This window comes from Dermacentor variabilis, chromosome 6, assembly GCF_050947875.1.
Source record: "Dermacentor variabilis isolate Ectoservices chromosome 6, ASM5094787v1, whole genome shotgun sequence".
In the NCBI taxonomy this organism is placed as follows: Eukaryota; Metazoa; Arthropoda; class Arachnida; order Ixodida; family Ixodidae; genus Dermacentor; species Dermacentor variabilis.
Window position 1 is genome coordinate 142,517,070 of NC_134573.1, and position 15,553 is coordinate 142,532,622.

Genomic DNA, 15,553 nt, shown 5'->3' on the forward strand with positions numbered 1-15,553 from the left:
CACGCACACACAAAAAAACTGAGTCCTTGGTGCACCTTACAGACAGCTATAATCAAGTTGTAAAGTGGTGCCGTAAGTCGCTGTGGCTTTATTTTCAGGTAATGTGCAGACTGTATTGCGACAACTCGAGACATATCCAGGCCAGTGAACAGTTGTCAATGCTGAAAGGGGCCGGCACTCGGTGTCCGCTCTGGTTGTTAATTCAATCAACAGGACAAAGGCGTACTGTGCATACTGAGTTTTATTACAACTCTTTATATTGCCACTGCATATTGCAACAAACAAACAATACTAGACATATCTTCGGGTCAATAGTGAAAAATGTTTCACTATTGTTTATGGCAAAAAAGGCGTGTGAAACAGAAAAAAAATAACCAACATCAACAAGGCTGATAAATTTGGCAAAAACGGTGAATTCAGAAATTAACAAATGCAACGCATTCACAGCATGGGCAACACAAGATGTCACTGATTCTCTCTGTCTTGACCGAGGCTGGCTGTGAAACCATTACTGGTTTTCATTTAGTCTATAAGACAACAAAAGCGAACTCAGACATACCGAGAACACATATGGCACTATTCAGAGTAATAAAATAAACAAAGGGACTGGTTTTAGACCGTTGACATATTGCAGTGGCACTATATCCATCACTTTTCTCGGCGACAAAAAAAAAAAAAGATGTAGTCTTAAATACACTTACTTACAATTTGCTATCTACAATACCAAATATGTATATTATATATCAACACCAAAGAAACAATCGCCCTTTGGAACTTCGGGAAAAAGTAGGTTACGGACCCTGACACACGTTGATTGGCACTGGGAATTGCAGCTTGCGGAAAAAAAATATTACATCGAAAAATTGTAGAAAGTATAAATCAAGCAGATGGGGAATGTTTTCCTCGTTTTTTTTTTTCCTTGCAATACAACTGACCTCAATGCCTTCCTGAGTGGAACTGTACAAAATATGGCTTGCACATCAGTCTTGTCTTGACACAATAGACCTTTGCCATATTTTCAGAGGAAACAAGTTAAATACCAAAGGAAAGGGAAGCAATGGTACAACCTCGAAACTTAAGATTTCCGTGAGCAGATTTAAAAGAAATTAGGCATCTGCGAGCTTTTATGGAAAAAGCACAGCCAAGAGAAATCACTGTGAAATCGAATGTTTTGGCAATATCCTTTATCAGCTGCGAAACGGCCAGTGAACACCAATCGCGTACACTTTTTTCGACGTCCCGGAGTAAGAGTCGTCGTCGTCGTCCTCTTTTGCAGCTACAACAAACGTTCGCACGTCCCCATTGGCTGTATTAAAACATCCTCCCTGCGAGTGTGGGCCATCGCTTTTTAAATAAAACTATATGATCTCTGGACATTGACTAATGCTACAATGATCTCCCCGTTGCGGGGGCTATACAGCTATGTACAATTGCTTGTATGTATTTACACTTGACTGCGATGATTATGAAACACTGACGACACTTGAGCTAACGCACTTTCAAAGGCTGGTAGTCTCCGCCCTGAAACCAATTTCTGAGCACACTCGGGTTTTCAGAGTCTGCTGTTTCTACACCTTGCCAGCAGTAGTGTAGCACTGGTGAGATTTGTACACATGTACGCCCCATCTCTTAGTCTCGCGCCTCGCGGTGCACGTCACGAGAATTTGAAACTGAGAATTTGACCCACGTGAGAATTCGGTTAATGCCCAAACGTGTAACATAAGCTGCCGAACAGATCACTAGTGAACGATGCGTAAGAGGACAAAAATAAAGGAAAGAGAGACGGAAGCCAAGTTGGGCCACAGTGAGCACGGACACTTTCCTTGAAAATATGCAGGTACTTTGTGTTGTAGTATTTTGTCGATAACAATTCACAACCCACCAAGAATGCTTTCTTTTGCACCGGGCAAGAAAAGCCAAGAGCTCTTTCCCGTGGCCACTCGCGCGCATAATTCCGTGTTGGTAGCAAGCTCGAACAATTGTGGCGGCATTTTCTGAAGGGTAAGCAATGACGACAACTGAGCTCGAATCACTCCGTTCTTTCATTCCTTGTTTTTGATGCGCCAGTTTGTACGCTACAGTATTTTAGCAGGCGCGGCTCCCTTTACCGATTGGGAATGGCCGAGAGTCAATACCTGGGCACGGAAGTCGCCCTGGGGACAGCGCACTGGGCAAATGTCGGCCAGGCATGCTCCATCTCCCTCGGCAATGACGACTGCGCTCCTTTATTATTATTTTTTTTTTTGGCACCTTTCTTTCCGCAACGGCCTTGAATGAGACGCCCAACCTAAACTATATACATAAGACTAACGGAGGGAGGCGAGATTAACCCACGTGGACGCATGGGCGGCAGCCTTCACTTCCCGCCGATGCTGCACAAGGAGTCTTGCTTTTGCAGCTGCTTTTCGCAGGTGGGCGCAGGCAACTTGCGAACTTTCTGTCCAGCAGCCGATGATGAGACAGACCAAAGGTGGCTAACTACGCTAGGCACAAAACATTAACATACACTCAACACCAGTGACGTGACTATGTTACAAGACACTGTAACCCCTAGGAACAAATGGGTTTACGATCAATTCCACAGATATGTAGTACAACCACGGAGACAACCATTTATACACAATGACTTGTTTCTTTCTTAAATTAAGAGTGGTGGTGGTGGTGGTGGTGGTGTTGTCGGTGCTCTGCTATGTACATTATGTAGCTAAAAATCTCTCCCCATCCCCGAAACCCCTAGACGACGACGTCTTGCACTACGCTATATACACGGACATGGAGAAAATATACATGTGCACACATAACAGCACGACGACAGGTAACCGTTTTTTTTTTTTCTTCTCTTTAAAACATGGCACAGGATAGCACATCTCCCTCGGCTTGGAAATGGCAGGCGCAAGCGCCACATTCGTAGCACCCCTTCTCGCGTCACTCGGGTTTCCTCCTTAATATTACATCTTTGGCTGCTCTGCAACAAGCGAAGTGCCGCAGTCTTGCATCACGTGGGGGGCACCTGTTGGCTTGGAAAAGCGCTCGGATGGGAGCCACTGGCCACACAGGCCGATGAAATATGCGATACCCGAAGTAGGCTTGCCTTATTTGCAGCCCCCCATCGCAACACCCAGATTTTTCTTCGCATTGAAGTGGACTGGTGCAAAACAAAACAACACATAGGTGAAAAAAAAAAGGTGACCTGAAGGCAAAAGGAAGTAGCTCGAGTTTGAGCACATCTGCATCAAATATGACACACACACACAAAAAAAGAAGACTACTGATGCAACAAACACTTCTGTCGCAGGCAAACAGTGCCCAGTGGTTACTCCAAGGTGTAAACTTGACCATGTCAACACAATCAACGGGTTTCTGTAAACTGCCTTCCCCATGTGATGCAAGACTGGTCTCCAGCACAAATTAAAATAAAAGACGGGGCATTTCTGTCATTTCTACATGAGCATGCATGTTTGCGTGCAGCGAGCGAACACTTCAGCTATGGCGGCTGGCCAAACCCTGTTTGGCGATGATCCAGTTGCTGGGCGATGCCGATTGTGTTTGCATCTTGGCGCATGCGTAAATGAGCCCCAAAACAGAGGGCACATCTCTGTATGCCGCTCTGTCCGCCAGCATTCATCGCTCCTAGCCGGTCCCGCCTGCAGTTGACAGGAGGCAACTTCTACTGAGCACCAAGGTAACCAACACAGTTGTTGGCTAGCTAGCTGCCTTTTTGCGATGTATCTCACAGTGCCACAGTTTTCCCTAGCCAATCCCGAGCGCCTCTGCAACCAATCAATTGCTTACCACACCATTTGTTCCCTACAAGCGAGTGGTGTGGCAAACGGCACTTCTGCGTGCACCTAAGCATTCGCTCACGAAACAGGCCGGCCGCTGAATGCTCAAGTGTTCACTACGATGCACCCACGTCAACCATGCTCCACCCCATTTGTGCTGGGTACATTCCGGCAGCTGCCGCTGCTGCTTCTGCTACACCACCGAAGCCATTGTGGTTGGTGCCCGACGAGCAGGGGACGGCTGTGGTGGCCTCTTGGTGCCGATGATCAGGGTCGCTCTGGTGCGCCGTCTGCCCGGCGAGAGGTGGACATCTGTCACGGCGGGCTGCTGTTCAGCAGATGCGGCAGACGCCACGTCCTGTTGACTGACCGAGGCTGGTGTGAGGCAGCACGACTGCTGGGAACCAGCCCCGCTGACTGTTGCTATGCTGCCTCCATTGATGACAACCTCTGCGCAAAGGAACCAAAGGGAATGAATGAATGATGCTTTAACTTCAGTAAATCTCAGTCTGTTCATTACCACAAACTTTCATTACGTTATGAGGCTGATAGCTCGACAAGTTTGTTGGTGTTAATTTCTTCAGAAATGTTGCATTTATACCGCAATGCAGTCAAAACCCACTATAACGAACTTGCATCCTGCACCAAAATACCTTTGTTACATCCAATATTCGTTATAAGCACATATTTGTCACCTTTTGATATTGATGAGAAACATTTAATTTATGTTGCTATATATTCCATGATTTGTTATATCAATGATCACTATCACAAGGTTAGACTGCATTTTGTTGAATACGACGAGTTTCCAAACTCACAAAGTCATTTCAAGACAACAGAACCAAGTTTAGGCAAATCCGTGTTCTACTTATCATTCCCATGCTGGCTCCATACTTGCACCTTCCATAGACATTAGCACCAGATTTGCCTCTCGTGATGTTTTGGCAGTAAGCTTTATGTCCCAGCCCACAGAACCACTTCCTCGTGCACGTACCTCTGGGCTGCAGCCTGCAATGCAGGGACGCCGAACTCCAGCTGCGCACACTCCGAGGAAACGTGGAGAAGCCAGAGTCCCGCTCATCACTGCTGCCACCACGACCACCACTGGCGCCGCTTGCTCCGCTGCTCTCGCTGCTCGCACTGGAACCGCGGCGCACACGGATGTGCCGGCGGGCGAGCGGTACGGATGCCGCCCTTGGCGCCGCCAGCTGGCCCTCCGAGAGGGACCGGGCCTGTCCACTCGCCGACGCTGTTCGCGAATGGACAGGGGAGGGAGAGCCGCTGGGAAGGCAAGGCCGCCCAAGTGCAATGGGATGCCTCGTCAAATGCCGCAACGTTGTCTGCTCCAACAGAGTGCCAGTCGCCGCACGGGGCTGGAAACTTGTCAGCGTTGCTCGCACGTGGGGAGGGCTCGGCTGGCTGCTGCTGCTGCCGCTTGCAGAGCTCAGGCTGCCTTCTCGCCGACCTGATGAAGAGAAGAGTGGTCACAGGTGGGAAATTAAATTAAATTCTGGGACTTTATGTGAAAAAAACTATGATCTGATTATGAAGCACACCGTAGTAGGGGACTCCAGATTAATTTTGACCACCCAGGGTCCTTTAACGTGCACCTAAATAAAAGGTAGATGAGCGTTTTTGCATTTCACCCCCATCGAGATGTGGCCGCCACAGACAGGCACTTGACCCCACGACCTCACATTTGGCAGCAGAATGCCATAGCTACAGAGCTACTGTGGGGCTCACCGATGAGAAGGGCTTCCATAATTGGCTAATAAGTGCAGCAGCCAGCTGAAGACTAAAGGTGGCCTTCAGAAAGCTACTCGTTTTGAGAGTGCCCGGTGCAAGACACTGCAACTGCTCTAAGTGAGACATAATTAGTATTTTAGTTCTTTGTGCACTTATAGAGTATTTTACTAGCAGCAGGCTCCAGCCCTAAGCTAACCTCACAGCAAATAAAAGTAACGAAACTACCATTACTGGAAAATGTAACTCTGCAAGAATTGTATGCCACGCTCGATCATTTCTAAACATACAGTCAATCAATTGGAGGAAAGAAAACTTTTTTTAGCATGCAATGTTCTGTGGCGTAGAGGAAGGGCAATGCAGATAGCATGGGGTACTGACCTCGTGCAAAGAAAGGCATCCTGCTTGCCCCCAGAATGAACGTCTGACTACTTGTGTCCACCTGGGAGCCCAAGTCATCACAACTTTGGTGCCCGCTCTCCTTGCTTGAATGGTCTGCAAAGATGAAACACAGTGATACATTATGAAGATATGCCTCATTTCACATGCATACAGCATCATTCCAGGCAAGCACTACTGGTTTTCAAATGTGCCTTGTCTTGCATAAGTGTGCTCTGTATAGAATAAGTCTCCCACCTGGAACCTTTCTCAACAAAAATAGATCCGCCTTGATTGACCTTCAATAGTACAGTAACTGACCAGGCCACAATAACTACATGACAATGACGATAAATGATGCGGGTATGAGTTTTTAGTTTTCAACTGCCGCGCCGAATGAGTGTCGAGTTCTGCAGAACGCTATATTCTTGGCGAATTCTTTGTTTGCGAGGTGAATCTAGTTTGTTATAGGCACGACAATTTTAATTCGGTAAAGTGAGGGATTGAATAGACAAATTTCTATGGGCATTTCAAGGGGAATTGCATTTATAGTGGAATCTCAATAAACGGAAATCATTCGACCGGAACTGCCCCTTAAACGGAACACCATCCTCATCGTTGGTTGGTTTTGTAGTCATGCAATTGTATTCAGCTTTTTCTCTCAGGAAACGGAACTCCTGATAAATGGAACCAATTTTTCTGGTCCCTTAAGGTTCCGTTTAAAGAGAGTTTACTGTACTTTGTTATATTAATTATTTCGTAACACTCTGTTTAATTATACCGATGTGTGAACGTACAACCTTAACAGCACTTGTGTAAAAGAGTCCAGGACTTACCAGAACCCGAGTCAGCACAGATGTCCCGTGTCACATGGATGTCACCTGCATCAGCCTCAGCTCTGAGAAATGGCTCCTGCTCCGGAGGCCTTCTCGGAGGTTCCACAGGAGGCGGGGCTTCTGGAAGCGTGTTGCAGGTAGGGCGCTGCCTCTTGCGCGTCTTGTAGATGATAAACACCCAGACCAGGGAAGTCCCCACGATGCAGACAACGACCACAATCACCACTATGCCCGTGGTCATGCCTTCCGCATCGGGACCCAAAGGCCCCAGTGAGGACTTGGCTGCGCAATGCAACGAACAAAGGCACATCAGTAAAGGCAACACCGAGAGTAGGTTCAAGCAGGCTTCACCATTAATCACCACGGGTGGTATTCTCGGTTGTTGACTTTTGGCGATAAATCATGTTCATGGGCTTTTTATGTGACTAGCCTCAGGGCACACTTGAGCGAATACTTTGGGAGATACTTTCACTTTCGCGAGCTTTCATGCGACTAGCACAGAACGTTTGATGTCTATAGGCAACAATGTTCCTGGCACAATACTGGGCGTGCTGTCCAGGCGTTGCACCAGGAACATTGTTGCCCGTAAGCACCAACACTTTCAGCACTAGTTACACAATATCTCATGAAAGTGAAAGCACAGTATCATCGAAAGTGATCGCCCTTAAAATGCCCTCATAGATGCATCAGTGTCTACGGGCGACACCATTCCTGGGTGCTGTGCCAAAATGGCGTGCGTGCTTGGCACTGAGCCAGAATGCTGTCGCTCGTAGACACCAATGCATCCAGTGCTATTCACATAAAACCTCATGAAAGTGGTTGGATGCCCAAAACTGAACAACCAAGAATTATGTGCCAGAATGTAAACTGAATGCAGCATGAATACGCTGTTCTGACATTTTACATTGTTGATGGTGCACAATCAATAGTATTATCGATATTGATGGTGCACTGTCGATAGTACTACCGATAATGACTAAACTACCAATGGTATTGATAGTACTCTCAATAGCTTTGCATAACTGTGGTACACACTCACCTGGCACCACCTTGAGGAGAGACAGCCCCCTCTCAATGCCCAGGGTGTTGGTCATCTCGCAAGCGTATTGGCCCGAGTCTGTCGTCCTACTGTCGGTGATGACCAGCAGCTGCGCTTCAGCCACTAGGAAGTGCCGCTCAGTGGCCACCAAGGGTGCTCCGTCCTTGAGCCAGGTGAGACGTGGTTTGGGGCTACCAGACGACAGGCATTCCAGTACCGCCGTGTCGCCGGCTGCCACCAGCTTGCTTCGCATGGGACGCACAAACGCTGGTGCCTCTGCAGATGTGCGAAGCACACGTGTCAAACGAGAAACACACGAACGTTGGCAAACACTGTGAGGATGAGGATGAACGCCTGGGGGGGGTGCTGTAGACCAGAGTTGGGTCAGCCTTTTGCAAAGTTCATGAAAAGGTGGCCCCAGGATCACTACTGAGGAAAGGCTGCTGCATGCTCACTTTATAGGAGGTACAGAATGCCGCTAAGAAAAAAAAAATTATACAGAGAAAGGGAAAAGGAAGAAGCACACTACACAGTCAAAGTTACAAGCTGCCATCATGCTGTATACAGCATGCTTGTACACCCCCTTATGTGATACCCTCCAGGCTCTCAATTAACAATAATTGAAATCCAATAACATGACCAAATATGCAGTGGAATGCATCTCCCTGCGGAGCCTGAATCTGCATGCACCAGAACATCCCGGCCCATCACCTTGGCACAATGTCATATTTGTTAGAAAGACTAGAAACAGTGCGTGAATTGCACACTCAAGTACTGTTACTGCGCTTAAAGCGGCTAATAGTATAGTAGCGGCAACAGACGGAAATGGCTAGCATCAGTTTGTGGCATCCGCGAAGTCTGTAGAAAACAGCTTCACAATCATCGCTCATAGCAAGCATGAGAGAAATCTGGAAGAAGAGAAAGGTACGAGAGAAGATGAGAGAGGTAGACGACACTCACCGAGCACAGTCAGCGTGGCATTGGCACGAACCACGCCAGCTCGGCTGCGGGCGGTGCACGTGTAGACACCCGAGTCGGCTGCCTTGAGGGCCACCACGAAGAAGACATCATCAGTGGGCATGACATGCATCCGGCGTTCCCTGGCGGCCGGGAAGTCATCCCCTCCGTCCTTTTGCCACGACACCGTGGGCGTTGGCTGGCCTGTGGCGCCGCACTCCAATCGTGCTGTGCCTCCGGCACGCACCGTCAGGTTTGAAGGAGTCTTCACAAACGAGGGTAGCACTGCAGTTTAGAAAAGTAAAAAAAAAAAGGCACAAAATAAACACACCGCACACAGCTGCACAAGGGCAAGCGTGGATGTGAAACAGCAGTCGGAAACAGTGCCCACTTTGTTTTTTCCGTATTAGCATTGCACTTCTCTTAATCATTCAGGTGCTGCTCCGCAAAGTGAGAAGCTTGCGACACTTATCTGACCAGAAATTACACTGGCAGTACATTCTTGCTTCAAGCTCTGCAGCATCAAACCAGTTCTTACCTTTACAGCTGTCTGCGTAAGTGAAGCTTGTGGGTAGCTGTTTTGAGATTCTTGTGAAGCTAGGGTGCATTGGACATACATCTTCCTAGCCACATACGTAGCATATATAGCTTGGCATTAGGTGACTTGATAAAAAATCTTGTTAAAAAAGTTGTAACGATATGTTCATTTTTGACAACCTGTTGCGTTTCCCTTGTTCATTGTTTTTTTTTTTTTTTCAATTTAAAAAGAATTTGTGCCCTTCAATGTCTTTTCCCTTTCTCATCTCTCTATATTGCACGCTTCCACACCTTCTATCTGCAGCACCTTCAGTTGGTAGTTTCCATGTGTGTGTGTCATTCTGTTTACGGTGCGAGCTCTGTAGTCTTAACGCAAGTCATTGCAGAGCAATGATTTCCTGATAAGATACAACAGTATAGAGTACAGCGTACTGTAACTAATGCCATGCTTAGTGATGCTAATCACCTGTGGAGTACTAATAAGTTTATGCTAGACATGTTTACACCTTCATTTGGAACACTACAGGAGTTGTGAAGCAGGGAATCTCGGACAGGGATGCGGCCGAGAACACTCACCATAAACGCTGATGTTGGAGTGATTGGAGTAGACAGAGCCAAACTGGTTTCGGATCACGCACTGATACCGGCCCTCATCTTTATTCTGAATGTTTCTCAGGTGGAGGTAGCTCGTGAACACCACCACATCATTGGGCTCCACTTGCTCGGAGACCTCAGTCTCGACGTCAGACAGGAACTGTTTGGAACAAACAAAAAATTATGTTGGCAAACAAACGCCTGTTTGGAATGTTACGATGGAAGCCTGAAACTCTGCTAACACAGGCAAAGCCAAGCCCATCTGCAAATACAAAGTCAGTTTCTTTCTGCTATGTCTGTTTCTAACTGTTGTTGAGTACATTGTCTGTTTCGGTAGTCCTGAATCAACTTTAACAGAGCACAGATGAAAACACTCCTTATCAACCAATAAATATGTCTAAGAAGTCATTGTATAAAAGTCAGCATTGAGCTCTGTTGATTATAAGCGACGAGCACACCCAAGAGAGAAATGATGTTCTGTTTCGGATACCTTCTGTTCTTTTCTCCACTGAAACTCAAGCCTCGAAGCACTTGCTGTGGCTGCCTTGCATACAAGCGTGATGTTTTGACCCTTGAGTGCAACCTGGTTCTCGGGGCTTTGCAGCAAGATCTGAGGCTTGGGAAAGTCCTCTGTTTCCAGGGCAAAAAGAAGAAAATAGATTAAATAGAAAATGTTAAAGCATTCCTTTCACCCAGCAGAAGCAGTAGAGGTATCATAAACTGAGAAACGCTGGGCCAAGCAAGTTTACAAATGTTATTGGTGTAGCTTTAACAGATTAGGAATACAGTTACGGTCAGGCCAGCAGAACATATATTGTGGTGGGGTGTTATATGCTATTGTGTTCTGCTTGTAAGGTAAAACTTGTTATTCTTATTTGCGTTTATTCTTAATGTGCTTGTTTACATGTCTGTGCTTTGTTTACTGCATAGCATTAACATTATCGTATGTACTATTGTGGACAAATGAAACGCGAACAAGTTATGGCTAATTAGAATAAGTTCTTTCATTTCTGCTTCCACCGATACACATGATGCATGCATCGGTTTTTATGCTTAGAGTGAGGCCTACATTTTGCCGACCATCTAAGTAAGTGCGAGATAGTGCTCTCCAGTTATCAGACACGAAATGTAATCTGTCCTGCATTGTAACTTTCTTTTGTTCATGTTTCATTTGCCCACGATTGTACCTAGGTTTATTGCACATTATTATGTACTTAACTAATCAACTTATCTTGTTATACTTCCATAGTTCACTTGTTTGCACTTTTATCACTGCTTGCTCTCTTTCTATAATTATCGTACTCATGTAATAATAAAAGCCCCCAGCCAGCTTTTCCGAAAATGACTGGGACCTCATGATGTAATGTTTTTGCCATGTATAATAAACTAAAAAAATGCAAAATAAACTCGACCTGACTTAACGTCAATAATGCCAGTGTTAGTTACGATTAGCTTCAGTGTCAAGAGGTACTCTCTTGCTGCTACGCTACCATATAGGCAGAGCTGTGACTTTATGTAACCCCACTGTTTACACAGCGAAACGCATCCAAGCACCGCTGCTTCCAGAAGAAAAAGGAAAAGGGAACATTCCCACAGTGCCATTCATTCGAGTCCATATGTTATGAAAGATATTCTCAGAACGTGCAAGTAGATCAGGTATACGCACTGCACGTGAAGTTCTCGGCTGCGATGTTGAGCACTGGTAGACCCTCGAGTGCAGGCGGGTGGCCACAACGCACTTTGACGCTTTCCTGGAAACCTTTGCGGACAATCCATGCAGGCAGCCAGAGCAGATTGCAGTCGCACAGAAGACTGCTGCTGTCCAGAAGGCTGGTGAACACAAAAAAAGAAAGAAAAGGGCAAGTGGCAGTCAGGGAATACCATTCGTGGAAAGCACATTCATACCGTATTTACTCACATAACAATTGCACTCGCGTAATGATAGCACCCCTGAATTTTGGCGTAAAAATTCGATTTTCTCTCATTCCCGCGTGATGATCACACCCTGAACTTGTCGCAGCGATGTGTCGTGTGCCAAGTCTAGCTAATGATGATCGCGCTTACCATCTGTCGAATGCTACGCCGACTCTTGAAGACATGCCAAGCGGTCTGCACGCACCCAACATTCTTAAGCAGCTGCCCCATTTCATTCCTTTCATCCACTTTCCGCACTTCCACGAAAAAAAAATAAGCTACAACCAAACTTGCCTTGGCTTAATTATTTGTAGGCTTCATAATGGTTTTGGTCAACAACAACACAAAGGGTGCCAAAAAGGCACCAGGAGAGAGGATGAAGAAGTAGACATGCTAGTGCTCAAGGTCTAAGACTTTAGTTCCATACTATATCTAAATTCATACCCCTAATACACTTCTGAAATCTTCAGACTCTTGGCCAATCCCCTTGAGTAGGTCACTACTGCATTAGTAGTAGTAGTAGTAGTAGTAGTAGTAGTAGTAGTAGTAGTAGTAGTAGGCCACTACTGCATTAAGCATATCCTCATCATCATCATCAAGGACCAACTAACGTATCCGTAGGCCCCAAGCCAGCTGCTCATAATAATTAAAACATCACCAGGTCCTTTCAACATATGTCTGTGACGATACTCTCCGACAGTAAGAATCATCGCAGCACTGAGTGAATGATGTGTTGCAGGACTCACAGGGTGGTCAGCCTTCTGCGCAGAGGAGTAAAGGTGCCCTGGCTGATGGTGGTGATTGGGTTCCTCGAGAGGTCCAGAGAACGCAGGCGGCCCAGGCCAGCAAACGCCCTCGACGTCAGCGACTTGATGAGGTTGTCGGAGAGGGTGAGAAGACTCAGGCTGCTCAGGCCGAGGAAGGGCCCATTTGTGTCCTCCATTGTCGACGAGAGGGCGTTGTGGTCCAGGTACCTGAAACGCATTGGTACAGTTGGGAGCATAATGAGTGTGTGCAGAGCGATCAACCGCTGCAAGACTGGTGATCAAGAACTGTAATGTCAACGTATAAGTTTAAATACAAAATCACAAAATAGAAACACATCATGATGTATCATTAATGATGAGCCCAGAAAACAGAGCCTACAAAGCTAACAAATTCTTCATCCGAAGCCGATTAGATTCATTGTAGGATGAAGGCCTTGTCCAGGTAATTCCAGTAGTCCCTATCCAATGTCAGCCAACTCCACCTTCTGCCTGAAAATTTTGAAATCCCATCATTCCACCCAAACCTCTGCCACAACTAACTGCATTTCACTTCCCTTGGCATAGCTATTCATTATTCTAATAAACCATCTTTACCAGTCCTATGCACTATACGAACAAACTACACTTCATCTTAATCTTGACTATAATATCAGCTACCTATGTATTCTCACTAATCCCCGACACTGCCTTCTTTACATCTCTTATCGTTATACCTATCATTATTCATTGCATTACAGGCTGGCAAATAATGCTGTACTTGACTTTGTGAACACTTACAGTTCTTTCAGTTGGTTAAGCTGCTTGAAGGCCCCTTCTTCAATGTAAGAGACCGAGTTGTGTCCGAGGTAGAGAAAGCGCAGAGACTCCGCCTTTGCAAAAGTACTCTTAGTAATGGCCTGAAGGTTGTTGAAGGTCAATTCTCTGAAAAATGCAGGAAAACACATAGTTATTACCACTAAATTAATAAACTGATGTGCCACGGTTACAGACACAGCAGCATTACACCAACACAATATATTTCCAAGTGGCCTTCTAGACCAGGGGTGGATAAACTACAGATTACAAGCTGCAGACAGCTTCTTTAGTGTCCAGTTGTGGCTCGTGCATGACTGTTCAATCAGGCAGTCAGTGTCCGTTTTAATCTAATCATATGTTGCATTCTACTGGCTTTTACCAAACTAGGTAGTTTTGATGCACTTGTGCATCTGCCATTCTTAGAAACTAGACCTGCATTCCCCAGCAGGGAGAACAAGCAGTGAAAAAGGCAGTACACATACTGCTACATGATGTTAGTGTCTCAAACTGCCATGTTTCTTCTGTAGCTCTACAACAATATGGTGAAACTCTTCTGTGGTTCTTTGAATATGCTTGTCTGTCCACCCATGTGCTAGATGGAACTATTTGCGCTGCATCATGGCAAGAGTGAATACTTACAAGTGGGTCAGCTTTTTGCAGTACTCGCAGCCCCCCATGTCCACCTCAGTGATGGCATTGTGGGTCAGGTTTCTGCATGGCCAAAGAAAGATGGTGACGCACACAAACGACACACGGAAGCACTACAATAAAATTTCTCAGGCGCAATGGCAACACACTTACAGCGATCTTAAAGAGGACAGCCCGTACAACCACCCATTGGTCACAGCCGTGATGTTGTTCAAATCCAGGTTGCTGCACAGAGTAGCAAAATGAGAAGTCAGGGTAGGTGTTGCTTCGTAGAACAAGGCACACAGCAATAGAAAGGCTGATTCTATACCAGTGATTCTACCATGCTTGAAAAAAAAAACTAACTGAGAGTGGTGCTTAGCATTTAGCTATCACAGACCTATAAGAGAATGAAATCTGCAATTATGCTGTAGAACGTAAACCTAGCTAAATGAAAAGACAGCTACCCATGCAAGCAGATAAAAAAATATATGTATTTAATAAATCAGTAGCTTACTGAAAATACAGATCATTCAAGTCTCAGAGGCATGAAGAGCTTTGGTAAATAGTAAAAAAAAAACACGATACAGGAACAGAACGAAGATTAACTAACTAAAAAGGTGTGCAATCAATAGTCTCATCTTATACATCATGCCAATGACAATCAAACGTACCAGTATCCTTTGTTCATCATGCATACACAGCTCTGTTTAACATGACACTGTAGCATCATATTCATTGCTGTTCATCACCATTGAGCGACATAAGCAACAGTGCAGAATCATATTGAAACTCAGGTTACAAGTGACAAACATGGACTTATTCCTGTTTGATCATTTTCAGCATTATCACCTTTAGTGCGCATCCGCCAGAGAAGTGAGTAAACAAAAAAAGACTGGTGCACCTATGGCACATCGAGCTGGATATCACGTCTTGCACAAGTCAACAAATTCCCAAAAATGACCAACTAAGGATACAGCCCCAGAACATACTCTCACAACCGACTAGCTTAGCTGAACCTGCTGTTCCACTTGCCTTCAGACTTTCTAAATGGTCAGTAAGGACGACAACCTACACCGTCTTGTGTTCTTGCAATATCATTAGAAAAAAACATCGAAGGCAACAACTCACAGAGTCTGAATCTTGCCGAGGTAGTAGAAAGCCCCATCAGAGAGGTGGCTGATGAGGTTCTTGCGTAGGCTCAGAGATTCCAATGCCTCTAGGCCCTTGAAGCTGAGGCCCTCAATTGCACGGATCCGGTTCTTGTCCAGCTCCCTGGATAAAGTTAAGTACAATGTTCGTCACATTCCAAACCCTGTTCAGCCTGAACGGGCAGGCATTTTTGAAAACATTTCCACGCATCCAGTCCAAACGAACATGCTCTCCTCCTGCACGTGTAAAACAATTGCACCTGGCATCATAACAAATGAAGCATTCTTATATAGTGCTTTAGGATAATGCAGGGCAGGTTTGCAGAAGCAGTAATGTCCTCAAACATCACTGTGCCTATCTGTCAAATGTCATGCGGGCTTCAACATAACTGATTTGTGAATGTTATGTTTTACAGGGGCTCAACCCAAAATT

At 45.7% G+C, this 15,553-nt stretch overlaps 1 protein-coding gene across 1 annotated transcript in view; it reads right to left on the reverse strand.

Moving 5' to 3' along the window:
* Positions 1–223: 223 nt before the first annotated feature.
* The window catches only part of LOC142585367 (leucine-rich repeats and immunoglobulin-like domains protein 3), a 101,809-nt gene continuing 86,479 nt past the window's right edge, over positions 224–15,553 (reverse strand). The window contains exons 6-19 of the mRNA XM_075696081.1: positions 15,101–15,244; positions 14,144–14,215; positions 13,982–14,053; positions 13,325–13,468; positions 12,527–12,754; positions 11,533–11,696; positions 10,357–10,496; positions 9,849–10,026; positions 8,739–9,020; positions 7,779–8,054; positions 6,740–7,021; positions 5,907–6,020; positions 4,777–5,247; positions 224–4,232 (exon numbers count right to left, since the gene is read on the reverse strand). Of these exons, the coding sequence (XP_075552196.1) occupies positions 3,976–4,232; positions 4,777–5,247; positions 5,907–6,020; positions 6,740–7,021; positions 7,779–8,054; positions 8,739–9,020; positions 9,849–10,026; positions 10,357–10,496; positions 11,533–11,696; positions 12,527–12,754; positions 13,325–13,468; positions 13,982–14,053; positions 14,144–14,215; positions 15,101–15,244 (2,824 nt within the window). The 3' untranslated portion in view covers positions 224–3,975. The remainder of the gene's footprint in view (positions 4,233–4,776; positions 5,248–5,906; positions 6,021–6,739; positions 7,022–7,778; positions 8,055–8,738; positions 9,021–9,848; positions 10,027–10,356; positions 10,497–11,532; positions 11,697–12,526; positions 12,755–13,324; positions 13,469–13,981; positions 14,054–14,143; positions 14,216–15,100; positions 15,245–15,553) is intronic.